Source organism: Carcharodon carcharias, chromosome 4 (genome assembly GCF_017639515.1).
Source record: "Carcharodon carcharias isolate sCarCar2 chromosome 4, sCarCar2.pri, whole genome shotgun sequence".
Classification (NCBI taxonomy): Eukaryota; Metazoa; Chordata; class Chondrichthyes; order Lamniformes; family Lamnidae; genus Carcharodon; species Carcharodon carcharias.
Window position 1 is genome coordinate 69,048,580 of NC_054470.1, and position 25,046 is coordinate 69,073,625.

Consider the following 25,046-nt stretch of genomic DNA (forward strand, 5'->3'; position numbering starts at 1 on the left):
AATTCTGCCCTTGAGTCATCCCCGATTTTAATCACTCCACTATTGGTAGCTATGCCTTTAGCTACCAAAGTCTGAAGATCTGGAATTTCTTTTTTGCCTCACTTTATTCCTTTAAGACGCTCCTTACACCTGCCTCTTTCACAAATCTGATAATTACTCATGGTGTCAGATTTTGTTTAAAACACTGCTGTGAAGCACTTTCAGAACTTTTACATTAAAGGCACAAGATATTATTGCCATTATACCCCTGTACTAGTAATTAAGAGTTTTGTGTGTAATACACAAATCTGTGTAAAGGGCCAGAATTTGCTGTAGCATTACGCCTAATAGCCCCTGCACCCTTCAGCTTAAAAATACATTCAATTAAATAGTACAGGATAGAAGGCAGCTATTCGGTCCATCGATGTTGCACCATCTCTTTCAAAAAGCAATCCAGATAGTCCTAAATGGATTACTTCCCCATGTCCTTGCAAATTTTTCTCCTTCAAGAGTTTAAGCACAATTAGAAATTGCGCGGATGGGAACTTCCACCCTTAAGCTGTCAGTTTCACTATAAAAATCCTGGAAAAAGTTGCATCTTGAAAGAGGTATAACTGGGTTTTTAACAGCATATCAAGTCCATAATTAGTGCTAAACAACTTCACTGGCTCCAAAAGATAATTTTATATTTGTTGAATATCAAATGACTCAAGTATAAGAAACTCCAAAAAATCTTTAAAATTACTTTAAAAGTTTGACATTTTAACGTCTACCTTAATCTTGCATGTATATCCCTTTTATTTCTTTCATTATCTGCAAAATTCAAAAATTACAAGTTTGCTGTCTACGAGAATCATTCAATGTAATCAATGCTTACCCTGCTTGATGACCACACTGTTGCTGAACAATTCAAACTGACATCAAGAAAGGGGAATCTATGCGAAGAGATCACTACGTCTTTGTGGACAGCATTTTTCATGATCAGTGGCAAGCACCGTTGCTATGCTGCAGACAGCAAAATCCAGCCCATTGTAATGTCAATGCAATACTGAGGGAGTGCTAAACTTAAGCCACATTTGGATTCCCAGATAGGTGTAAAATATCCTATATCACCATTCCAAGAAAGGGAGGTCTCCTGGAGGCCTGGCAACCATATAACCCTCAAAAATCACCAAAGCTGATATTTGTGGAATCTTCCTATGCACAATTTGGCTGCTGTGTTTACCAAAACTACAACAGCAACCACTCTTAATACATGTATTATATAACGTGGTAGTACCACACCGTATAACACTTGTGCATTATCTAACAGTGTCACACTGCACTTCTTGACTATACAACACAATGCTGGCTGACCCTTGATTCGAGGATGATGTCTACTCAAGATCACGAGTTTCTGCCATGGGTCTTCATGTGACTGAATAGGCCAATACTCCACCCACAGAGGTAGTGGGATCCAGAGTACAGGCTTTGCTTCTTTCTCTTTCCTTCTCTGCCGCCGCTCTGCCTCATCATTAAGACATTGTGACTCAAAGCATGATGCAGCTTGATGGACAAGTTGCCACCATTTTGAATGACTGGCAGCAGGCTCTTCCCAGTCATTAATGTAAATGCTGCTGTGCTTCAAGGAGAGCTTCAGAGTGTCTTTGAAGAGTTTTCTTTGTTCTCCATGGAACGTTAGCCATTTGAGAATTGAGAAAATAGGACTTGCCAGGTGAGATGCTTTTCAGCCAGCAGAACAATGCCCAGTCCATTGAAGTTGATTTTGCAGGAATCATGCCTGAATGCTTATGGAACAGGCTTTGAGGAGGACACTAACATTTGCTTGACAGTCCTCCCACTGAATCCAGGGGATTGTGCAGAGGAATTGCTGATGGAACTTTTCTAGTGCTGTGTTGCTGATACATTAGCTCTGTACATTAGGGTTTCAGATGATCTGCAGAGATCTTTTTTGTCAAACACTCGCTGCCGTAGTTTGTAGGAGGCTGAGATGGAGCAGCTGAACTGGTGTTGGAAGTTCCTCATCAATGGAGGCCTATAGCAATCAGAAGGATAGATACAAAAACATGGAGGCGCTCTAGATAAAAGCACTGGTACCTCCTGGATTATGTCATTGTTCGTGTCTGTTATCACTTGATCCGTGCATGGGACTGACATCTACTGGACAGATCGTGGAATTATTCGAACAGTGACAAACATCTACCTAGCACCAAGGCCCAAAGTCCAAAAGGAAGATCAATGTCTCGGTCTTAATGCAGCCTAGCTGGAGAGAGGAATTCCAAGTGCAGCCAATCTGGAAAATCTTCACACATCCAACTCAATTCCAAATAAAGCCAGGACCAAATAAAGCCAGATGTATTAGACTCCTGTGCCCAGAGTTTGAGCAAAAACATCACTAGTACCTGTTCGATGAAAATACTGAAATTTGTCACCTCCTGGAACAAAAACAAGCAGCTTTCAATGCCTGGCAGAACATCAAGGTCACAAGTCAAGAAGGCAGCAAGTCAAGGTGGTCGACATTCATGGACAAATCCAGAAGATAAAGAACATGTGGTAGGAAGAGAAAGCCTGAGAGGTTCAACAAAAGGCAGACCATCATATGTAAAGCATTTTTGAAGCCACCAGGGCCATCTATAGACCAAACTCAAATGGCTAAATTCCCCTTCATTCACAGGATGACGATGCCATCAGTCAACGCCAGGAAGAATATTTTCAACAAATCAACTGTGAATCCACAGTGGCAGCCACTACTCCCCAGATTATAGTCCCCTGTACTGTGGCAGAATCCATGGGTGAACTACCATCGATGGGAGAGCTGCAACAAGTGATCAAACAGATGAAAAACAACAACGCTTCGGCCCACTGTTATTCCAGCTGAGGTCTTCAAAGCTGCTGGGTTTTTGCTCACGTCAATTGCACTCATTCTATGGATTGGGGGGACAAGAACTCATCTTCACCGCCAACTTCGGAATGCAACAACTGCAACTATTGTTATGATCCTAGACCAGACTCCAAAGTTTAAAGTAAGATCCAGTTAGAGATCGATAACGTTTTGTCTAAAATAGACAAAGTCTGAGATTCAGATTGAAAACACTGGCTCAGAGAATAAAGCCACAAGATTCCATGCCTTTTGAACGAACAAAAATAAACTATTATACAAGGTTAGAAAGATAAAACAATTTACAATATCTATCTTATACTCTAACATGTGAAGAAACAGGCAAACTGTGGTCGAACACACCACACTGCACAATAAATGGCAGATGCGACCAAGACGGAGTTAGAGTTCACGGACTTCTCAACAGCCCAACCAGACGTTAGTAAACACAGTCAGCCAATTTTGTTGAAACTCTATCTCTCTCATAAGAAATTCTTAGTCTTCATCTTTAAGAATTTCCTTCAATATTCTGAATACAGCTACATTGACCCAGATTTTCCAACACAATAGAAATTCATTTACACAAACCACTTGACTTTGTGTTCAGTTTGCTATTGGCTTCTTACGTTCCTCATCTTAGCATGCTTTACATCATGGAAAGGCATCAGCCTTTCCTTCCTCTAATGATGCATATTTTTCCATATGTCCTAATTTACAGGAGATAGTGCAACTGTTTGTATTGTGTAACGGCTTCAGTTTTGGTTTAAGGGTTGCAGTGTACTGTTTATCACATCTCCTCCCCCATAATTATTATTCCTGGTTTCAGATCTCTAATGTATCTACTGGTAACTGAACAGTTGGCTCATGGTCTTGCCACCTAGACCCAACTTGCATTCATCATGTGTTAGTATCTCTACATAGGTGCTCCAATGCAATACATCAGGAGAGGCCAGACTTATCAGTTAAGCCCCTGTTAAGAGGCACAGCCTTAATTCAAGCCATTTTTCATCAAGTTCACCCTACATACTAGTTAATAGTTTGATTGCTATAATTTTGAGCAAGCCTGAACATTAAAAGGGAAATATTTATGAATATGTAGTATCTTGTTACATCTCTCAAAAATATGTTAAAGTAGTTCATATACAAAGAACTGTTTTGAAATGAAATGACGACTTATATGTGGGTGTGCATGGCTGCCATTTTGCATGCAAAAAGGTGAATGGCCAGTAAGCTATTTTAATGATATGAACTTACAGAAGAATATTGGCCAGGACACCAGGACAACTTGCTGCTCTTCTTCAAAAAAATCCATTTAACCACTGGGGCATGCAGATGGTAAACCAATTTAGTAGCTTACCTACAGTACAGCATTTCCTGCAGTCTAGATTGTGATGCAGATACAATACCATAACATGGTGGAAGTAATCCAGAAGCCTAGACTAAAAATCTGGAGGCATGAATTCAAATAAATTTGGAACAAAAAAGATTGCTTCAGTAATAGTGACTATGAAACAACTGAATTACCTAAAATCCCGACTGGCTCATTAATGTGCTTTAGGGATTGGAACTTACTGTTTGCCTGGTCCAGCTACATGATTGCAGACCCACATCAACGTGGGTAATTTTTAAACTTCTGGCTGAAATGGCCGAGCAAGCTACTTAGTTGCATTAAAAATAATAAAACCATTAGCACTGTAGGAGTATCTTCACCACATGGATTGCCGCAGTTCAAGAACATAACACCCCACCACTGTCTCAAGGGAAACTAGGAATAGGCAATAAATGGCCTTGCCAGCGATGCCCATATCCTGTTAACAGGGTCATTTTTTTTTTTAAATGCGAGAAATATCCAACTGTGTTTAGTTTAGGTGATACTTACAAAGAGCAGCCTTAAGAGGGAAACCTGTTGGAAAGAAACTTTAAAATGAGCCTACATTATTCCAAGCTTTAAGATATAAGGAAGACAGAGAAAGTGACTGGATAATTCAGAATAGAGTTGACTTAAATTTTAGTTTTTTTATAGCATAATTAAAACAAATACCCACCTGTTGTAGATATCATCATCTTCCCCTCCCCAGCCCCAGTAATCATTCGGGAACCCATTGATTTTTTCATGTTGTTCTTTACTTAAGGCTGATATTCCTCCGAAGTACTGGTTATATGGTAATCTGAAACAAAGAATTTTACAATTTTTTTGCAATTTATCTCTCAGCACTTTCAAGGATGGTAGTAAGGTTTCTAATCTATAAAGCCTCAAGCTACTTTAAAGGTTAATCAGAACCCACTCTTCCAAATGTACTTCTATTTATCTCCAAGTGTTGCATTATAGAAACTGATGTAACATCTTATTGAGCTTCCAACCCTCTACCTTCCTAAACATTCTGCACAACTTTACTAACACAAAGGACCCCCAATAGCAGTGCTCAAGTCAAATTACTTTCATATGGTTGTTTTTAAATACTGAAAGGAACTGTCATGATAAAACTGAGATTCAGTTTAAAGTGTAGAAACAGGACTTGATGGGTCCAAGTTGCAAGAACCCTTTGATACTCCTATTGTGCAAGGTCTAATCATCCCTTTCCTAGATTGTAGACAAAATGTAAAAACCTCTTCTTTCTCATATAGGGCCACCTAGGAAAGTCTGAGATTCTTTTTTAAACTTACCATTATGTGGATCCAGGAGAAGCAGAACTTGAGGGAACAATCTTAAAATTAGAGTTAAGCCATCAGAAAACACCTCTTCACATAAAGGGCAATGGAAATCTTGAACTCTCTTCCCCCAAATGGCGGAGAGAGCTGAGATAACTAAAGTTTCAAGGTTGAGATCAATAGATTATTTTTGCAGAATGCTATGAAAGGATATGATCAAAAGTGGGTAAATAGAGTTGAGATACAGATCAGTCATGATCTGATTAAATGTTGGAACAACTTCAAGGGGCTGAATGGCCAAACTCCTGCTTCTATGTTCCTATGTATGTTTAAAAACTAAGATGATCTGCATAATTACGTTAGCTAGTTTAGTGTTTGTGGCAAGAAAATTTAGCATCTTTAATTTCATATGAAATTACCATTTACAGGTACAGTAACCAGCAACATGGGGCCGGATTTCAGATTTTGCCAGTTTTCTGATGAAGCAGACCAGGTCAGGTCAAGGATTACTCGGACTACTTGGAGCACACGAAAAGGCAGACACGTGAAGCTGATAATTAGTTGGTATGTTACCGGTGCCGAAGCAGCACCTAACCAAACAAGCTAAGTTATTTTACTCCTAATAATAATAAAGATTCATGCATGGCAGCTTAAAAAAAAAATTGAATTTTTTGACATTGCCTGTTTTAGGACAGCTGGACTTGAGACACTGTACCTGTATCTAAAGAAAGAGCCAGCACAAATTTTGAAAGGTACGTTTGTGCTCAGCGAACCTCACAGAATCCTTTAGCTAGATAGAAGATATGCAAAGGATGTATTCTACATGAACTTTAGGAAACAGGTACTTTTACACAGTTGGCCATTTTACTTTACATGGCTGAGGGTAGTCTACTAGACAAGTGCATCAGGGAATTCTTCACCCTTATCAACTAACCCTTAAGAAGAATTCTGGGATCAATGGGTTTTTTTCTCAGCCATTCCATGGGGGACTGGGGTTCAGCAGTGAAGCAAATATCAATACATAGAAACATTAAAAATAGGAGGAGTGGGCCATTTGGCCCTTCGAGCCTGCTCCGCTATTCATTGTGTTCATGGCTGATCATCCAACTCAATAGCCTGCTCCCACTTTCTCCCCATATCCGTTGATCCCTTTCGCCCCCAAGCGCTATATCGAACTCCTTCTTGAAAACATACAATGTTTTGGCCTCAACTACTTTCTGTGGTAGAGAATTCCACAGACTCACCACTCTCTGGGTGAAAAAATTTCTCATCTCAGTCCTAAATGGTCTACCCCATATTCTCAGACCGTGACCCCTGGGTCTGGCTCTCTCCCACCATCGGGAACATCCTTCCTGCATCTACCTTGTCTAGTCCTGTTAAAATTTTATAGGTTTCTATGAGATCCCCCCCCCCCACCTCCTCATTCTTCTGAACTCCAGCGAATATAATCCTAACCGACTCAATCTCTCCTCATATGTCAGCCTGCCATCCCAGGAATCAGTCTGGTAAACCTTTGCTGCACTCCCTCTATAGCAAGAGCATCCTTCCTCAGATAAGGAGACCAAAACTGCACACAATATTCCAGGTGTGGTCTCACCAAGACATCCCTGCTCCTGTATTTGAATCCTCTCACTATGAAGGCCAACATACCATTTGCCTTCTTTACCGCCTGCTGCATCTGCATGCTTACCTTCAGCAACTGGTTTACAAGGACACCAAGATTTCATTGCACATTCCCCTCTCTTAATTTATAGCCATTCACATAAGAATCTGTCTTCCTGTTTTTGCTACCAAAGTGGTAGCAAACCTCATTTATCCACATTATACTGCATCTGCCATGCATTTGCCCATTCACTCAGCTTGTCCAAATCACACTGAAGCATCGCTGCATCCTCCTCACAGTTCACCCTCCCACTCAACTTTGAGTCATCTGCAAATTTGGAGATCTTACATTTAGTTCCCTCATCTAAAATCATTAATATATATTGTGAATAACTGGGGTCCCAGCACCGATCCCTGCAGTACCCTACTAGTCACTGCCTGCCATTCGGAAAAAGACCCGTTTATTCCTACTCTTTGTTTCCTGTCCGCCAACCAGTTTTCTATCCATCTCATTCCACTACCCCCAATCCCATGCGCTTTAATTTTATACAATAATCTCTTATGTGGGACTTTGTCAAAAGCCTTCTGAAAATCCAAGTAAACCACACCCACCTCATCAACTCTACTAGTTACATGCTCGAAAAATTCCAATAGATTTGTCAAGCATGATTTTTCTTTCATAAATCCATGTTGACTCTGTCCAATTCTGCCACTGTTTTCCAAGTGCTCAACTATTAAATCTTTTATAATGGACTCTAGAATTTTCCCCACTACTGACATCAGGCTGACTGATCTATAATTCCCTGTTTTCTCTCTACCTCCCTTTTTAAATAGCAGGATCACATTAGCCACCCTCCAGTCTGTAGGAACTATTCCAGAGTCTACAGAATCTCGGAAGATGACCATCAATGCATCCACTATTTCTAGGGCCACTTCCTTAAGTACTCTGGAACGTAGATTATTAGGCCCTGGGATTTATCGGCCTTCAATCCCATCAATTTCCCCAACACCATTTCCCTACTAATACTGATTTCTTTCAATTCCTCCCTCTCACTAAACCCTGTGTTCCCCAACATTTTTGGTTATCTGTGTCCTTTGTGAAGACAGAACCAAAGTATGTATTTAGTTGGTCAGCCATTTCTTTGTTCCGCATTATAAATTATACCCTTTAAACCCAGGTACCCATTTTGAATGATGCAAGGAGATGCAGTTATGGAGTATCAGATACTCTTGTAGCTTCACTCTTGTCTTTATTGGTTAGGAGGCTGAACCAGAAGGACGAAATCAATTTGTGATCAATACTGAAAGAGAACGAGGACATCCAATTCCTTGCCCAATACTTCCTTCCTCTCTGTGCATGATAATGTGAATCCCACAGATCTTTAACCAAAGCAAATGATGTATGCTCCCTATTCACATGCTATTCACAATAGGAGCAGGGGAGTACCACCATGCTAAGCTGAGAAACACTGGAGCTAAGTTTTGAGAAGATTTTATAATTATAAAGTCATTCAACAAAAAGGTACTTTGAACTAATTACACTTCTCAAATTTGTTCAGGAAGGAACTGCTGTCCTTTACGTTAATTGACGAGAAAGGACTTGTTTTGCAATCTAGCCATTTAAAAATAAAATTGCACGTTCGAAGTCTTACCTGAAACCAAATTTATCCATTGACACAGCCAGGTGCCTTGGCTGGCTGTAACACTTGTAGATATTTCGATCATCCATAGGAATCAGATCAACATCACTGAACACAAAGCAGCTGTAGTCATATACTTTCAAAGCTTCCATAAAACCTACGTTGAGAAGTTTGGCACGATTAAAAGTGTCTTCTCCGTGCTGAAAAAAATTAAATTGGAGATACAGAACACTCGACACTAAATACATCAAACTAGCAAACCATTAAATCAAAAAGTTTTACAAGCCTACTTAGGTCCTTGATGCATCAGCAATTTTGACACGATGAAATCAAGACCGACTTTTAAGCTACACATTAAATATTTGGAGTTCAGGGTTCCATTGCTGGAAAGGTGAGTTTGCATACAACTTCCAAAATTGGCAGAGAAACAGCAGCTCAATTTTACACTGTCCCATATGAAGGTGGCATCTGATTGCCATTTCTAGATCAAACTGCGGCAGCTGTAAAGGACAATGTAACTAGAGTTCAAACCTAAAGTTTTTGGAGCCTTTTCCTCCGGTTAGTTTGGTGGCTCACCATCACCAAGGATAATTAGGAATGGGCAAATGCCAACCTTGCCAGTGACATTCACATTTTATGAAAGAACTGCCCACCCCCATTCATGACTGGCACGACTGTAGAGCACTGATCTTACCCTTGGTTGTAGGATTTCTTAGCCCTGTCTATACCATGCTGCTTTTACTGTTTAGCATGCATGTAGTTCTGCATTGTAGGTTCATAGGTTGGCACCTCATTTTTAGGTAAGCCCGGCGGTGCACACACCTGCAATGCTTTCCAATACTCCTTATTGAACAAGGATTGGTTCCCTGGCTTGATAGCAATGGTAGATTGAGGAGAACACTGGGCCAAGAGACTACAATCCTGTTGCTGCTGACGGTCCAGAGCACCTCAAGGATGACCAGTTTTGAGCTTCTGAATTTGTTTGAGTCTGTCCCATTTAGCATGGCGGTAATGCCACACATATTGGAAAAGGTGCACATTTTAAAAATGGATCATAGTCTTCACAAGGGCTGTGCAGTGGTCACTTCTACTAATACTGCCATGGACAGATGCATCTGTGATAGGCAGGTTGTTGAGGGCAAGATTAAATAGGGTTTTCCCCTGATTGGTTCTATCACCACCTGTGGCAGCTCCAGCCTGGCAGATATGTCCTTCTGGACGCAGCCAACTCGGTCAATAGTGGTATTACTGACCCAGTCTTGGTGATGGATATTGGAGCTCCCCACCCAGAATACATTTGGTGCTTTTGCTACTCTGTTTCTTCCACGTATTGTTCAACATGTAGCACACATGGGAATAGAATCACTTGCAAGTCACACACCATGTTGACTTGGAATATACCACTGCTCCTTCACTGTCACTGGGTCAAAATCCCAGAACTTCCTCCCTAACACAGGCTGCAAGAATTCAAGAAAGCTCATCAAGGCCTTCTCAAGAGCAATTAGTGATAGACAATTAGTGGTGGCCTTGCCAGTGACACTCACATTGCAACAAAAAAGGGAAGGACCCCAAGCATTGTGGCGAGGGGCAACTTTGAACAAGGTGGCAAGGGGCATATCCAGGTGAAGCAGGATAAGAAGAACAGAGACTAGTATAAATGCCTTGGATTGTTACAAACATACTTTAGCATTTGAGGAAAGGATTAGTCACAAATTCAGGGAAAATTCAGGCCAAAACACAACTTTCTCAAAATACCAGTAAACATAGAACATGAAAGTGGTAAGCCATATGGTCTCTCAAGCCTGTCCCAACCATTTAACAGACCACTGCTGATCTTCCACTTCAATTCCGTATCCCATGTCTCTCCCCATATCTCTTGATTCCTCAACTCTCCAAAATTTCTGTCTTGCCTAAACATCCATAGCCCTGTGGGATAGGGAATTCCAAAGATGGACAGCCATCTGACTAAAGAAATGTCTATTTCTCTGTCCTAAATGGCTGGCTCCTTATCCAAAGGCAATAGCCTCTAGTTTGAGACACTCCACAGGGAAAGAGCCTCTTGGCATCTACCCCATCAAACTTAAGGGCTTAATATGTTTTAATGAAACTGCCTCTCATTCTTCTAGATCCCAAAGGATATAGACCAATTCTACTCAATTTTTCCCCATGGGACAACCTACAACCCAGGACTCTTATTTAGAGAACTTTCAGCATGCTCTATGACTCATCCTTTGCCCCAAATATTCCTTAATGACATGTTGCCTCTAATACAGAAATCAACTTCCATGTTGCATGCTGCTGCCACCCAGCTCGACTGATGATTTCAGAGCTGTTATCAGGTTGTCTTGACAGCAAAAACAGAAATGGTGGAAAAACTCAGCAAGTCTAACAGCATCTGTGGAGAAAAAAAAAACAGGCTTAACATTTTGAGTCCTTATGACTCTTCCCCAAAAACTTTATTCAACTCAAAAATCAGAAAGATAAACACTGCTTGCTTAGACAGAGGTACACAGTTTTACCTAGGATTTTATGCACGCTTAAGCAGGAAATTTATGACACTGTTAGCACAGAGATGTGGAGTGCTATTTACGCTGCAGTCATTTGTAATCACCAAGACCCGAGCCACAGTACTGGATTGTACAGAATGGGATTTTGTTGCCAAAATCTAATACTGCTGTTTTGGCCCTATTGTCAACTTACACCTTTCTGTAAGTGACATTGATTCTCTTAACACTAATTAAAAAAAAACAAAGATGAATGTGGCTAAACGTAGAACAGTTCTTTCATTATATACACAGAATAAGGCACTTGCTTGGACTCTTCCAAGCAACAGAAAATATGGTTGGTGGATGATTCCACCGGAAGAGCTCATTGCCATGTACCACAAACGGCTGGGTTAGCCTCACCTGTTAAAGGTCACCAGCTTTCATTGATCATGGTGAGTGTAGGTGTAGGTTAAATTTAGTCTGTTTCAAATATACCATGTTCATAAGATGACAGGCAAAAAGAAATTTACTATTTCCAGCAGCCCGTTAAAAATTATTAATTTCCCCCTTTGTTATATGTGCAAAATTTCAATCTCATGATTATTTGGTTTTGAAAATTTGCCTGCTTCAATTTTGAATTAATCTAATATCTCTCAGGGTAAAAGATATACAATAATTTCTACACACATCACTAAATGTTATTGTACTTCATGATAAGAAATCTAATTCACCAGCCACCAGTACAGTTAGAAATAACATTCTTATCTTCCTTGTTTTGTACCAGTCTCTAAATAGTGATCTTGATTTCAAATGAGCTACTGCTGCCAGATAATATGTGCAGATTTCAAGTTGGTGTGGCTTTCTACGGAAGCTTTACCATCAATCTGTTTCAGAAGGTTGTCATAAGAAAGGAAAGCAGATCAAAAGCAAGAATGTCCTGAAAATAAGGTTTTCTAATCTCACTGTAGATGAATGCCCTGCCTTTCTTTGTTTTTAAAACACCGTGATGCATTCAGCTGCTACAATTTCTGATGGTTAATGAGTCATATCAATTATAGTTGCTCCTTTAACTAGGTAAATACTTGCTGAAATTATAAAAGCACCGTGATATTTAACTATAAAAATCAGATCTACACTAAAAATTAGACAAGGTAAAAGGAATTGATTAAATTAGTGTACATTTGATCCCACAGTCTAACACAAAACAAGGGCTCGACATCAGCCTCTAATGAAGGGCCATTTTCCTTCTAATTATAGATAAGCATACAGTATCCAGAATTACCAGTTCCTTAAAGGGCACATAGCACATTCCACTTTACCGAGCCCAGCCGAGCAGGGGACTATTTCTTCCTTCTCCATCTCAGCTAGCTAGTGCAGGGGAGATAGGTGCAATCAGATTCCACTGCAACCTTCACAATCTCAAAATGTTCTGCAGAAGACAGAAGAAACAAGCACAGATCTAGAAAAAAAGCAAGTGGGACAGAGGTGGGGGAGGGGAAGGAAAAGAAGAGAAAGATGAGTGCAGTGAATATTAAAACAAACAAAAGACATTTCCAGAAGTTTGGTTCTCCCCACAACCCCTCCCAACAACAGCATTGTGAACACAGGGTAGATAATTAGAAATTTGTATCTTATTTGCTATCAGACACTTCAATTTTATCAAAGCAGGAAACATTTCCAAGGATATAATACCTGCAAACGTTAACAAACTCAAATACAGCTAATAAAGCAAAGAATCTGAAAAACCCAGTGTTATTGTGTAACCTGCTGCAGGTAAGGTCTTCCTCATTTTTTGAGGACACTTCAACTTCATGATACAAATAAGAAGTGCCACCAAGGGAAATCAGCTGCTATCCTTAAACAATTTCACACTGTGCTCAATTAAGTGACATACCATGTAGCATATAGTTCATTCTTTGGATGCAAAAATGACATTCACAGATGTCATCACCAAGTCGCCAAAGTTCCCCATCAAATCTAAGTGAACTGTTTTGAATGAGCAAAACATAAGTTCCAGAAATCTAGAGATTCAAGGGGAGCATAACACAATCTCTGCAGTTGATCAAACTCAAATATGACAAGGATAAACTAATGAATGGGCACAGTGATGCAAAGAACTGCTACCAAGCTTAAGGTAGAGCTGTAAAGAATGAGCCTGGGACTGTACTCTCTGGAGAAAGCAAGGGATAATATTCAAATTTTTTAAGATCCTTAAATGAATAATCTGAATCCTATAATATGTTTGCAGTTCCTATGAACCAGTGGCCATAGACTCAAACTTAAAAGGAAGATTCAAATAGATAGTTTAAATTTAGCAACTACATGCAGAAACTGGTGAGGTTGTGAAATGGATTTGCCCTTGGAGGCATTGAGGACCAACAGCATGAATATCTACAAAGAAAAATTGGACAGATGAAGAAATGAGCGACCGATAGAGTGCCATTCAGTTTTAAGCCAACTTGATGGAAGGACGAGTTTTTTCAAGCTTGGTGCTTTCCTATATCCCTCTCTGCTCATAACCTTTAAATCTGTTTTAAAACTACTGAAGAGCACTTGATTTTTGTTTCTAATGAAGTTATATTTCCAAATTCTTCCAAGTGATTTGCTCTCATCCCTTGCTAAGGTTCTCTCGCCATATCAGTGAGGTCCTTTGCTTTCTAAAAGTTAGTTACTATGTTCATATGACAATCCTCTCTCCACTATTTAGCAGAGGTGTTAACCCATTTAAAATAAACAGTTAATATAGCTGCTAAAGTAGAAAATTTCACATCCACACCTCAAGTTTTCGTCCTAGTATACACTCAATATTTGTTAAGACCAACTAAATATTTACCTGAAAACATACAAACATTCACCTCTAATGTGCCTTAATCTGGTACCACCAACAGTAATTTCCAAGCTAAAACTCTACTTCTGATGTTGACCGCCAAAATGTGCAGTTCCAAATATTGATTCTACACTCTCTTGTGCACGCCATGAAATGGCAGATTCAGAACATCTTGATGATAGCCAGGATCACTCATAGGACAATTAAAATATTTTACATTTTTGTTTAGAAGGCAGTCCTTGAAGAAAAGATTTCTTCATTTGTGGATACACACACCATAAATCTCAAATGGATCGCCTTTGGGAAACTTTACCAATGGATGTAGAAGTTCAGTTTTCTCTTTCATGCTACTCTTTATTTTCCACCTTCAACAATTCAACTTTCCACAATTCTCAAATCCAGCCCAGATGAATACTGCATCTACATTCAAGGATATGAGCAAATGCTGCATTACATCTTAAACAGGGCACATGAAAAATCTCATCATTTCAAAGCCTCCTTCCAGATCACAGAACATTTTTCCTATATGGTCAATCCCACCAAAGACACAGCTGTACTGAATTTTCTACTCATTTCTTCCAAAAGAGTTTCCAAACCGGTTACCTTCTGAGGACTCTCAGGCTTTTATCAAAGACCCAAGCAAGCATAAGTGCCATAAGGCAGGAAATCTCTTATCTGTCAGCAGCAGAAAAGAACGTGCAAATTCAAACACAAGACAGGCAAAAAATGGCGGTGTTGCAAATCTGAGATTTCATGGCTCCTGAGATCCTGATGTGAAAATTTAGGCCCTAAACTGAGAATGTGTCAGAACACCTTTCCATCCTTGCTGCATTAATTCAGGACACTGCCTCCTCTACCCCATATCCCAAATTGCAGCCAACACTTCCTATTTCTCTCCATCTAACCTACTTGGTACAACCTACCAGCTTTTAAAAATCAAGCTTGGTGTCATCCAATCACTAATGGGTATGTCTCATTCTTTCCAACATCTGCATTGTGGGCCTTGGCCCTTCATCTATTTCATCTCAAATACTTTGATGCGGAGGCTTTAACTTGTTAACCAATGTTTGCTGAAATCCAATTTCCTCTAAGCATGCTGTCATCTGAACACCTGGGGAGATGTTGTCAAACAAACTGTGACCCTTCATACAAGTTACTGATCCACTTTGTAAGGAGCCAGGTGAGATGGCTGAAGCTGGGGCTAGAGGTTTCAGTGCCCAAGTGGGTACTTTCACCACCTAAAGTTTACAAAGAATTGACACCAAGAGGAAATGTGTTAAAGCATACAGAAATATTCTTTGCCAAGTGAATGAGGAACATTATGAGGCATCAGAAACTCCTTCTGCATCTCTCTGGAGTTTCAGAACTGAAGGGATACAAGATCCTGAAGTCTTTCATGCTGGGTGTTTACCTGGACAGAAAACTCTTAGGAATCCAGCAATCATGTTGATACTTTGCTATTGAAGAAATTCCTTCATCTGTCTCAGGAGCCCTCCCCATAAATCTCAGGAAGACAGTGAAATCAAAGTGAAAAACTCTGTCTCACATAAGCACCAATGCTCCTAGAGGCAATTCTGTTTAAAAACAGGCAATTTTCCAACTTCACATCTTTCCTGCCAGCAGCAGAAGTGGAAACTTTCATTTTAAGTTACTCTCAATTCTCCATCCATTAAACTAAACGCCTGGACGATCATGCACAGCTTCTATCTCTGATTATCAGATGTGCATGGGCTAGGGGAAGGGGGTGATAGGTAATTGGAGGCTCTTCACTAATAGCATAGTCAGAAAGTTATCCTTTGTATGTAATCCCAATGGAAATAGCAAAAGGCAACAACTCAGTCACATCATGGTGACAAGTGGGGCCAAATCATTTTCTTTTCTAGAATCCTACTTGATCACCCTAACTGCAATGTTTATGCCTTGCACAGATGCGCCTTTGTTCCATAAAAACTGAGGATTAAATAAAATAACTCCTTCTGAACTGTATCCAAATTGTTTTGTGTAATTTCTGTCATGTTTCTGCTGCTAATTATTTTCTTTGTAAAATAATTCTGGAGAACAGCTTAATCTGTGTGAAAGATAGACAATGCTTTCTGCCTTCAATTATCAGCTGGAATCATATTAGACTTCCTATATGTATTGCAATAAGCAGGTATGAATGGAATTAATTTTTAGATTTAGGTTACATTAACATTGTGTAAAAGTGAAAAACATAGGCTGATTACATCAAATGAAACCTATGAATGCTTAATTGATTTTCACTTGAAAAAAGGGTGCTAGAAAAAGCAAGAACTGTAACATGTCTTATGATTCCATGACTGGAGAAATTACATTTATGGAATAAAAATAAACGAGGCTTGACCTTTTTCAGCAGGAGTGTCGACAAAATGATGTTTCACCCATAACAGAACAAAAGAACAAGGACCTGAAAATTACACCATCAAACCACTAAACTCTGAATGGTAGAAAGTTGTTGTAAGTATTCTGTCTTCTGGGTAGCTTCACCACAGGATGAAAACCTGGTAGCCTCAATATACAAATTGGAACCTAAAACAGTTTGTACGTCAGATTATAAAACATTTTAGCAAATTTTTCATATTTTCAACACTTTGCAGTTTTATTTTACATCTTTTGCCTGCATTTTTGGATGCAAATATTTCCAAATAACCTTCCATTAAAATTATGAAACAGTTCAGTAGATACTTCACTTCATTCATCGCCTTTATTACATTCTAAAGGTACAGTATCTTGCTCATGCACCTTTTCAGGCTACAGTAATGTACATCTTACACTACACTCTACCATCCCCAAGAAAGTCAGATTGAACAGTTTCACGATCACTAAAGTTAAAAGTTTAAAACTGTAGAAATTTCTGCAGCATACTTCTATAAGTGCCAAATGGGAAAAAAGTTATTCTGTTACTAACAGAGTTATGTTATAGGTCCATATGATTACAGTGAACTCAATGCCTCAGGAAAACACCAAATTAACCAGTTTCCATTACACATTTTTAAAGATTAGAGTGACTTACTTAGTGACAACCAGGTGGGATAGCCTAGCTGAACATATAGGTCTTTAACTATCCACTGTTTTACGGGCATATTACTTCAACCACCATACACAATGGAAAATACATAAATATGACCATTAAAGAGAAACCAGCTGAGAAAATACTTGGAATCACATTTTCTAACAAGGAACTAGCATTTATAAATAACGTCAAAACATTTTAGATCTGCTGCAACTATAATCAGCCCCAGGAAAATGCCCAATGAAAGAGCTGCAGTTGAATGATCCATCCTGTATATTCTTAATTTTTGTAGAGGTTTGAAAGAATTGAATGGCTTGCCAGGCCATTTCAAAGGGCATTCAACAACGTTGGAGTGGTACTGAATGCTTAACTTCTTTAAAAGGATATTAGTGAAGCAGTTGGATTTTCACAACACTTTATACGGGCACTTTTACAGATTCCAGCCTTGTTCTAGATTTTTTTAGAAGAAAAAAATCTTATTTTTAATCAAATTCACAAACTAACGGGATTTAAACTCTCATTCTCTTAAGTGTTAGTCCAAACTTCTGGATTACTAATACACAGCCACTAAATGAAATAACACAATGTTGAGATACTGCCTCCATTATGACTTTAGCTATTTTTTCCATGACAAAAGGACAGAAATTTGTTCCTATCACAAAGATCATACCAATTATGATCACACCCCATGCCCAAATACAGCAAGCAATAACCTGATTACCATAATCACTATCCTCATGTATGGAATACAATTTACGGCAACATTGAAGCAATGCTCACCCACCCAACCCTAACACCAACAAGTTTCCAAGGGCAGTTGGTAACACACTGTGTGAAAATATGTTACCCAGTAACCCCAGAAAATTTACTGGAGATCTCTGAGATGGTGGATACTGGTGCTCTCAGGGTTAAATTTTTCAACAGAATATAATCTCAGGGCTTTGGAAAAGAGTTAAGTAAAAGCATTTCAGTTAACCTCCCTACACAACGAAGTGACATTACCAGAGGAGAAGCAGCTGATTGGTGAATAGCTGGTAAGCCATGAATCTTCATTTAAGTAGTTAAGTTTAATAGTCAAATAAATAGGGGCATAGCAAGGCAGCTCAGACACAAGGAGTGCTCATCCTGCTCCATGTGGGAACTCCAGGTCCCTTCTTGTGTCCAGTCTAAAAACAGGTGCAGGAAGTGTTGTCAGCTGTAGCAGCACAAGTTCCAGGCTCGAAGCTTGAGCAGCAGCTGGAATCAATGCAGTGCATTTGCAAAGTTGAGAGTTTAGTGGATTGCACGTATTGTTATGATGCTGGTTTTTATTAGATGGCTATGTATTAAACTCTCATTTAATTCAATGGAGAAATTTGGAAAGGGGGATGGGACCACCTACGAAATCTGCCTGGAAACAAGCCCATGCAACTGGTACTAAATCTGCCCAGAGATAAGCATGTGACATGGCTGACACAGGACAGGGGCCCAGGTCAACACTTATTGAAAGGAAAGTGCAGCTTTCAACATCCTAACACAGTAGCTCACAGACAAAGGAGGTTTGGAATCACAGGAGTATCAGTCAAACAGGGAAATCTGAAGAGAGAGACTGGAAATGGGTGCTGCCATGCCCAGCAGAAGAAAAGGCCCATTTGTTTTGTTAACCACCAAGCAAAATGCTGGTGAGGATGGATTCCTGGTCCAAAAAAAATGACACTTGTGAAGAGTCACAGACCACAGAATCACCATAGGGTACATTGCTACTGGAAGTGCATGCAATTATGCTCAAAAGGGTTGAGTGAAAGGACTTTGTTTAACAGGGCACTGGATGGGGCAGAGAGAAGAGATCCTGTTAAAGCTGGGAGGAACTTAGAGACTTTAACAGTAATGTGGAGAGTAACTTGGGGACTTTAACAGTACACATTTCTTCTGAGAGGGTGGTGTAATGCTTAATCGTGGCTTGGATTTTCAGTTGTGTTAAAAAATTAATGGGAAATACCTTTTCTGTAGTTTAGTGCATTAGGTGCTTTTGTGTAGTTAAAAAGTCTTAAAATGTGAAATCTTGTGCAATCCTTTGAATTGATCACTGGGAAATTCTTACCTCTTTTTAAGATCTACTGGTCACTACATGGTCACCCACGTAATAAGGGCATGCAGGCAGAGGGGGAATGGGCAACAGTCAGGCAGTCAAAGAGGACCAGGCCTCTCCTGAGAGCGCATCTCACTCTCCAACTCTCATTCTGTTCTGAATATTGATGAGAATGATAGTTCCGCTGGGATATGGAGCAAGAGCCTAGTCCATGGCACCACAGCTAGCTGAGCTTCACTGGGGGACATGAGGAAGATTTGAAAAGCAATATTGATTGGGGATTCGATAGTTAGGGGAGCAGACAGGCGCTTCTGAAGCTGCACACATGAACCCAGGGTGATATGTTGTCTCTTTTGTGCCAGGGTCAAGGATGTCACTAAGCAGCTGCAGAGCACTCAGAGAAGAGAGGGTAAACAACCAGCAGACAGGTACCAATAGGTAGAAAACAGGGATGAGGTCTTGCAGGTACAGTTTAGGGAGCCAGGGAAGAAACTAGCAAGCAGTACCTCAGAGGTAATAATCTCCATATTACTACCAGCACCATATGAATGAGGAGTCGTCAGCCACTCGAGCCGTTCCATCATGCAATAAGATCATGTCTAAGATAGTAATCTTCCCCCGATAACCTTTCACCCATTTGCTTATCAAGAATCTATCTCTGCCTCAAAAGTATTCAAGACCCTGCTTCCGCTGCCTTTTGAGGAAAAGAGTTAAAAGACTCACGACCCTCAGAGAAAAATTCTCTCATCTGTCTTAAATGGTGACACCTTCCTTTTAAACTGTGATCTAGTTCTAGAATCGCCCACAAGAGGAAACATCCTCTCCACCCTGTCAAAGGCCCTCAGGATCTTAAAGGTTTCAATCAAGTCACCTCTTACTCTTCTAAACTCGAGTTGATACAAGCCTAGCCTGTCTAACCTTTCCTCATAAGGCAACCCACCCATTCCTGGTATTAGTCTAGGAAACCTTCTCTGAACCATCCTCGAGAATAGAAATAGGAGGAAAGAGTAGAAGAATGAGTGGAAGAGATAGGGGAGGAATGGCTTTAGATTCCTGGGACACTGGGACTGCTTCTGGGAAGATGGGACCTGTATAGGCTAGACAAGTTGCACCCAAACAGAACTAGGAACTACAGGGCGTTTTGTGAGTACAATTGGGAAGGGTTTAAGTTAATTTGGAAGGGATGTGGGAACCAGGAGGAAATTATTGAAGAAAACCAAGATGTACAGAGAATTGAGAAAGGCAAACAGCACAAACATATTAGATGAGGTTAGAGCAAGAGGGAATACAATAAAGTCTAAATTAGGTTTACTGTGCAGGCACGTGAACGCACAGAAGATGGCGAACAGATTGGCGAGCTGCAGACATAGATAGCTACATAGAAATATGATGTGGCGATAACAGAGACCAGTTGAAAAAAAAGGACAGAACTAGGTACTAAATATTCCTGGATACAAGGTGCTCAGGAAAGATAGAGAAGGAAAGAAAAGGAGGAGCATTAGCAGTATTGATTAATGAAAACATTACAGTGTTGGAAAGAGATAGAATGACCCAGAGGGGCAAGAACAGAATCTTTTTGGTTAGAGTTAAGAAACAATAGAACTACCATTACATTGCTGGGTGTATTCCATAGGCCACCAATTAATGGGAAAAATTTTGAGGAACAATTTGCCAGTAAGTTAGAGAGGCGCAAGAATTATAGAGTAATTAAAATGGGGGTCTTTAATTATCCTAACATAGACTGGGATAGTACTAGTGCAGTGTAAAGGGCAGAGGGAGAGTTTCTAGAGTGTGTTTAGGAGAATTTTCTACTTTAGTATGTTTCCTGTCCAATGAGGAAGGAGGCATTCCAGATCTGTTTCTGCAGAATATGAGGTAGGTCAACCGCATCAAGTGTCTGTAGGGGAACATTTAAGGGACAATGACCATGGCATCACAAGGTTTAGGCTAACTATAGAGAAGGGCAAGGAGCAGTCCAGAGTAAAAATAATTAACTGGGGGGGGGAGGGGGTCAACTTCAATGAGGTGTAAATAAATCTGGCCTAGCTAAATTGGAATCAAAGATGGGCAGGCAAAACTGTAACTGAACACTGGGCTACATTTAAAGAGAAGATAGTTAGGTACAGTCACCATTCTGATGAAGGGGAAAAGCAGCGCAAACAAATCCAGAGCTCCCTGGATGACAAAAGAGATAGAAAGATGAAAAAGGTTGGTAATACAAGAATCAGGCTGAATGTAGAAAGTTCAGAGGCCTCTGGACAAAGTAAATAGGGCAAAACTATTCATGTTGGGGTAAGAGTCAAGAACCAGAGGAAACCAATATAAGGTACATCAAAAGAGCTAACAGCAACAGGCAGAAAAACCATATTTAGGCAGCAAATTGTTAGGATTTGGAATGTACTAAAGTGTGTGGTGGAGGCAGATTCAACCAAGGCCTTCAAAAGAGAACTATCTGAAAGGAAAAAAATCTGCAGGTCTGTGGGGAAAAGGCAGGGAGTGGGGCTAAGTTAGTGTTTGTGCAGACAGCCAGCATGCACAAAACAGGCCGAATGGCCTTCTTCTGAATTGTAATCATGATATGATTTTAATTACATTGTAGAAGCAATTTCTTACCTGGTTAATGACATACACCCCATAATCAAGTTGCTGTCTCTGGAGAATTGGATGCAAGTAATATAACCAATAGTTCAAGTGCTGAAGACGATTGCGAAAAGGAATAATGATGGCAACTTTCTGAAGAGCTGTACACTCCACTGGAGCGAATCGACCTCCTTCCCTCACCAATGGATTAATCTTTTGCACATCCTCCAGATTAACAGACTGAGAAAATCCAATTTCGAGTGGTCCCACTAAAGAGAAAAAGATAATCCAGAATCAGTTCAAAAACATTATGCACATTTTACTTGGCTTTGGGCAACATCGTAGCTGAGCCCATCGTCAATTGACTAACACAGTGGTACTTTATCAAAGATCATTGAATAACGATCTGAAACTGGAACCCCAAGAGATTTGCTGCTCACTTTGGGAAACTCTGTTATCACCCAGGTGAAGATCAGCTAACCCAATACAAACTAGAAATTAAATCTCGAACTCACATCCAGGATTTTAAAGTCACATCCTCCAAATACATTTAACTTTAATTTTAGTTCCTTCGTCACTTCTTGACCAAGAGAACAGTCAACTACTCCCAGCGTCAGTTGGTATCATTCCTACCAGGAAAAAAATGAGCCTCTGACAACACTGAGTACAGTCCCGAAACTTATTGCAGGGGCGAATGCAAGCTCAACGTTTTGGATCAGCTTTCTCACCCATCAGATAGAACGTTAAACGGAGGGCCCTCCGATTCAAGTGGATACCAAAAATTCCTTGACACTATTTCAAAGAAGAGCCTAGCAATATTTATTCCTAATTCAACAGTACTAAAAGCAGGAAGTTATCGGGTCAATATCACATGACTGTGGAGCTTGCTATGCACAAACTAGCTGCAGCGTTTCCTCCATCATTAACAGTAATGATTCAAAAGCACTTCACTTTTAGAAAGCAATTTGGAACATTGAGGTTGTGAATGACACTATTACAAATGCAAGTTTCGTTTCCCAAGCACATGCCATCTTCAGTTCAATGGAAAACAGCTGGTGATGATTTTTCTGTTCCAATTTACATTTCATCTAAGCTGGTCTTTTATTTTACTTGTCCCATGGCCACCTCCTTTTCACTTTGCACTATCCAGCGTCTTGTCATCAGTCCTTCCTTTTGTTCATTCCTGCCCTTTGTACTTTCTTATAATCTGTATGAGCTCTACCATTTTCCAGTTCTGATTAAAGGTTATTGATCTGAAAAATTAACTACATCCCTCTCCAAAGAGGTTGTCTGGTTTACGAGTTTCCCAGCATTTTCGGTCCTTATTATCTGTGAAATACAGTTTTGTGAAAAGGTACCCCAGTTCCTTAGATTTCTGAATATGTTTAACTTTCTGAAGAGCTTTCTCTAACTCGATTATTTTAGTATCACAGATGTTTTTCTTATTTTGTTTAAATTAATAATCCGTTCCATTCTATCCCTCCGCAAACCACTGCAAAATAAATTGCATGGATTGGAAGTACAATGGGGCATAGGCAGACTAAGTGAGGGGGCAAACCTATGGCAGACAAAGTTCAATGCTGAAGAGTGTGATACCAGCCACTTAGAATCTGAGAAAGACACATCGGAATGTTGCCTTAATGGTGACAAACTAGGTGGTGTGTAGGGGCAAAGGGATTTGTGTTCATATACATAAATTGCTAAAAACTAGTCACAGATACAAACTGAATTCAAAAATCCCGATGCTTTTCGGCCTTCATATCAAGAGCACTTTACTCATTCATGAGGTGTGGACTTTGCTGGCTGGGCCAGCATTTATTATCCATCCCTAGTTGCCCTTGAAAAGGTGGCGGCGAGCTGCCTTCTTGAACCGCTGCGGTCCATGGTGTAGGTACACCCAATGTGCTGTAAGGAAGTAAGTTCCAGGATTTTGACCCAGTGACAGTGAAGGAACAGCGACATATTTCCAAGTCAGTATGGTGAGAGACTTACAGTAGTGTTCCCATCCATCTGCTGCCCTTAGTGGGCGTGGGTTTGGAAAGTGCTGTCAAAGGAGCCTTGGTGAACCTCTGCAGTGCATCTTGTAGATGGTACACACTGCTGCTACTGTGCGTCAGTGGTGGAGGGAGTGAATGTTTGTGGATGTGGTGCCAATCAAGTGGGCTGCATTGTCCTGGTGTCAAATTTAAGTGTTTGGGAGCTGCACTCTTCCAGGCAAGTGGGGAGTGTTCCATCACACTCCTGACTTGTGCCTTGTAGATGGTGGGCAGGCTTTGAGGAGTCAGGTGGTGGGTTACTCGTCATACGATTCCTGGCCTCTGACCTGATCTTGTAGCCACAGTATTTATATGGATAGTCCAGTTCAGTTTCTGGTCAATGGTAACCCAGGATGTTGATAGTGGGGGATTTAGTGATGGCAATGCCATTTGAACATCAATAGCCGATGGTTGGATTCTCTTGTTGGAGATGGTCATTGCCTGACACTTGTGTGGCACAAATGTTACTCATCACTTGGCAGCCCAAGCCTAGATATTGTCCAGGTCTTGCTGCATTTGGGCATAGACTGCTTCTGTATCTGAGGAGTCACGAATGGTGCTGGACATCGTGCAATCATCAGCGAACATCCCCATTTCTGACCTTATGATGGATGGAAGGTCATTGTTGAAGATAGGCTGAGGACATTATCCTGAGGAACTCCTGCAATGATGTCCTGGAACTGAGATGACTGATCTCCCAACAACCACAACCATCTTCCTTTGTACTTTGATTCCAACCAGTGGAAAGTTTTCCCCCATTCCCAGTGACTCCAGTTTTTCTAGGGCTCCTTGATGCCACACTTGGTCAAATGCTGCCTCGATGTCAAGGGCAGTCACCCTCGCCTCAAGTTCAGCTCTTTTGTCCATGTTTGAACCAAGGTGGTAATGAGGTCAGGAGCTGACTGGCCCTGGCAGAGCCCAAACTAGGCATCAGTGAGCAGGTTATTGCTAAGCAACTGCTGCTTGATAGCACTGTTAATAACCCCTTCCATACTTTACTGGAGAGTAGACTCTTGGGGTGGTAATCATCCAGGTTGGATTTGTCTTGCTTTTTGTGTACAGGGCATAACTGAGCAATTTTCCACAGAGCCGGGTAGATGCCAGTTGCAGCTGTACTGGAACAGGTTGGCCGAGGCACGACAAGTTCTGGATCACAGGTCTTCAGTGCAATTGCTGGAATATTGGCAGGGCCCATAGCCTTTGCACTGTCCAATGCCTTCAGCTGTTTATTGATATCACAAAGTGAATCGAATTGGCTGAAGACTGGCAG

At 40.5% G+C, this 25,046-nt stretch overlaps 1 protein-coding gene and 1 long non-coding RNA gene across 3 annotated transcripts in view; one reads left to right on the plus strand and one right to left on the minus strand.

Annotated features, from left to right (window-relative positions):
- The window catches only part of LOC121277296 (beta-1,4-galactosyltransferase 1-like), a 58,898-nt gene that overhangs the window by 9,424 nt on the left and 24,428 nt on the right, over positions 1-25,046 (minus strand). For both annotated transcript variants that reach the window (XM_041186578.1, XM_041186577.1), the window contains 3 exons: positions 21,774-22,009; positions 8,761-8,948; positions 4,903-5,025 (listed from right to left, as the gene is read on the minus strand). In XM_041186578.1, the coding sequence (XP_041042512.1) occupies positions 4,903-5,025; positions 8,761-8,948; positions 21,774-22,009 (547 nt within the window). The remainder of the gene's footprint in view (positions 1-4,902; positions 5,026-8,760; positions 8,949-21,773; positions 22,010-25,046) is intronic.
- Positions 5,969-25,046, plus strand: part of LOC121277298 — a 37,870-nt gene continuing 18,792 nt past the window's right edge. The window contains exons 1-2 of the long non-coding RNA XR_005942852.1: positions 5,969-6,070; positions 16,436-16,536. This is a non-coding gene — a long non-coding RNA (uncharacterized LOC121277298). The remainder of the gene's footprint in view (positions 6,071-16,435; positions 16,537-25,046) is intronic.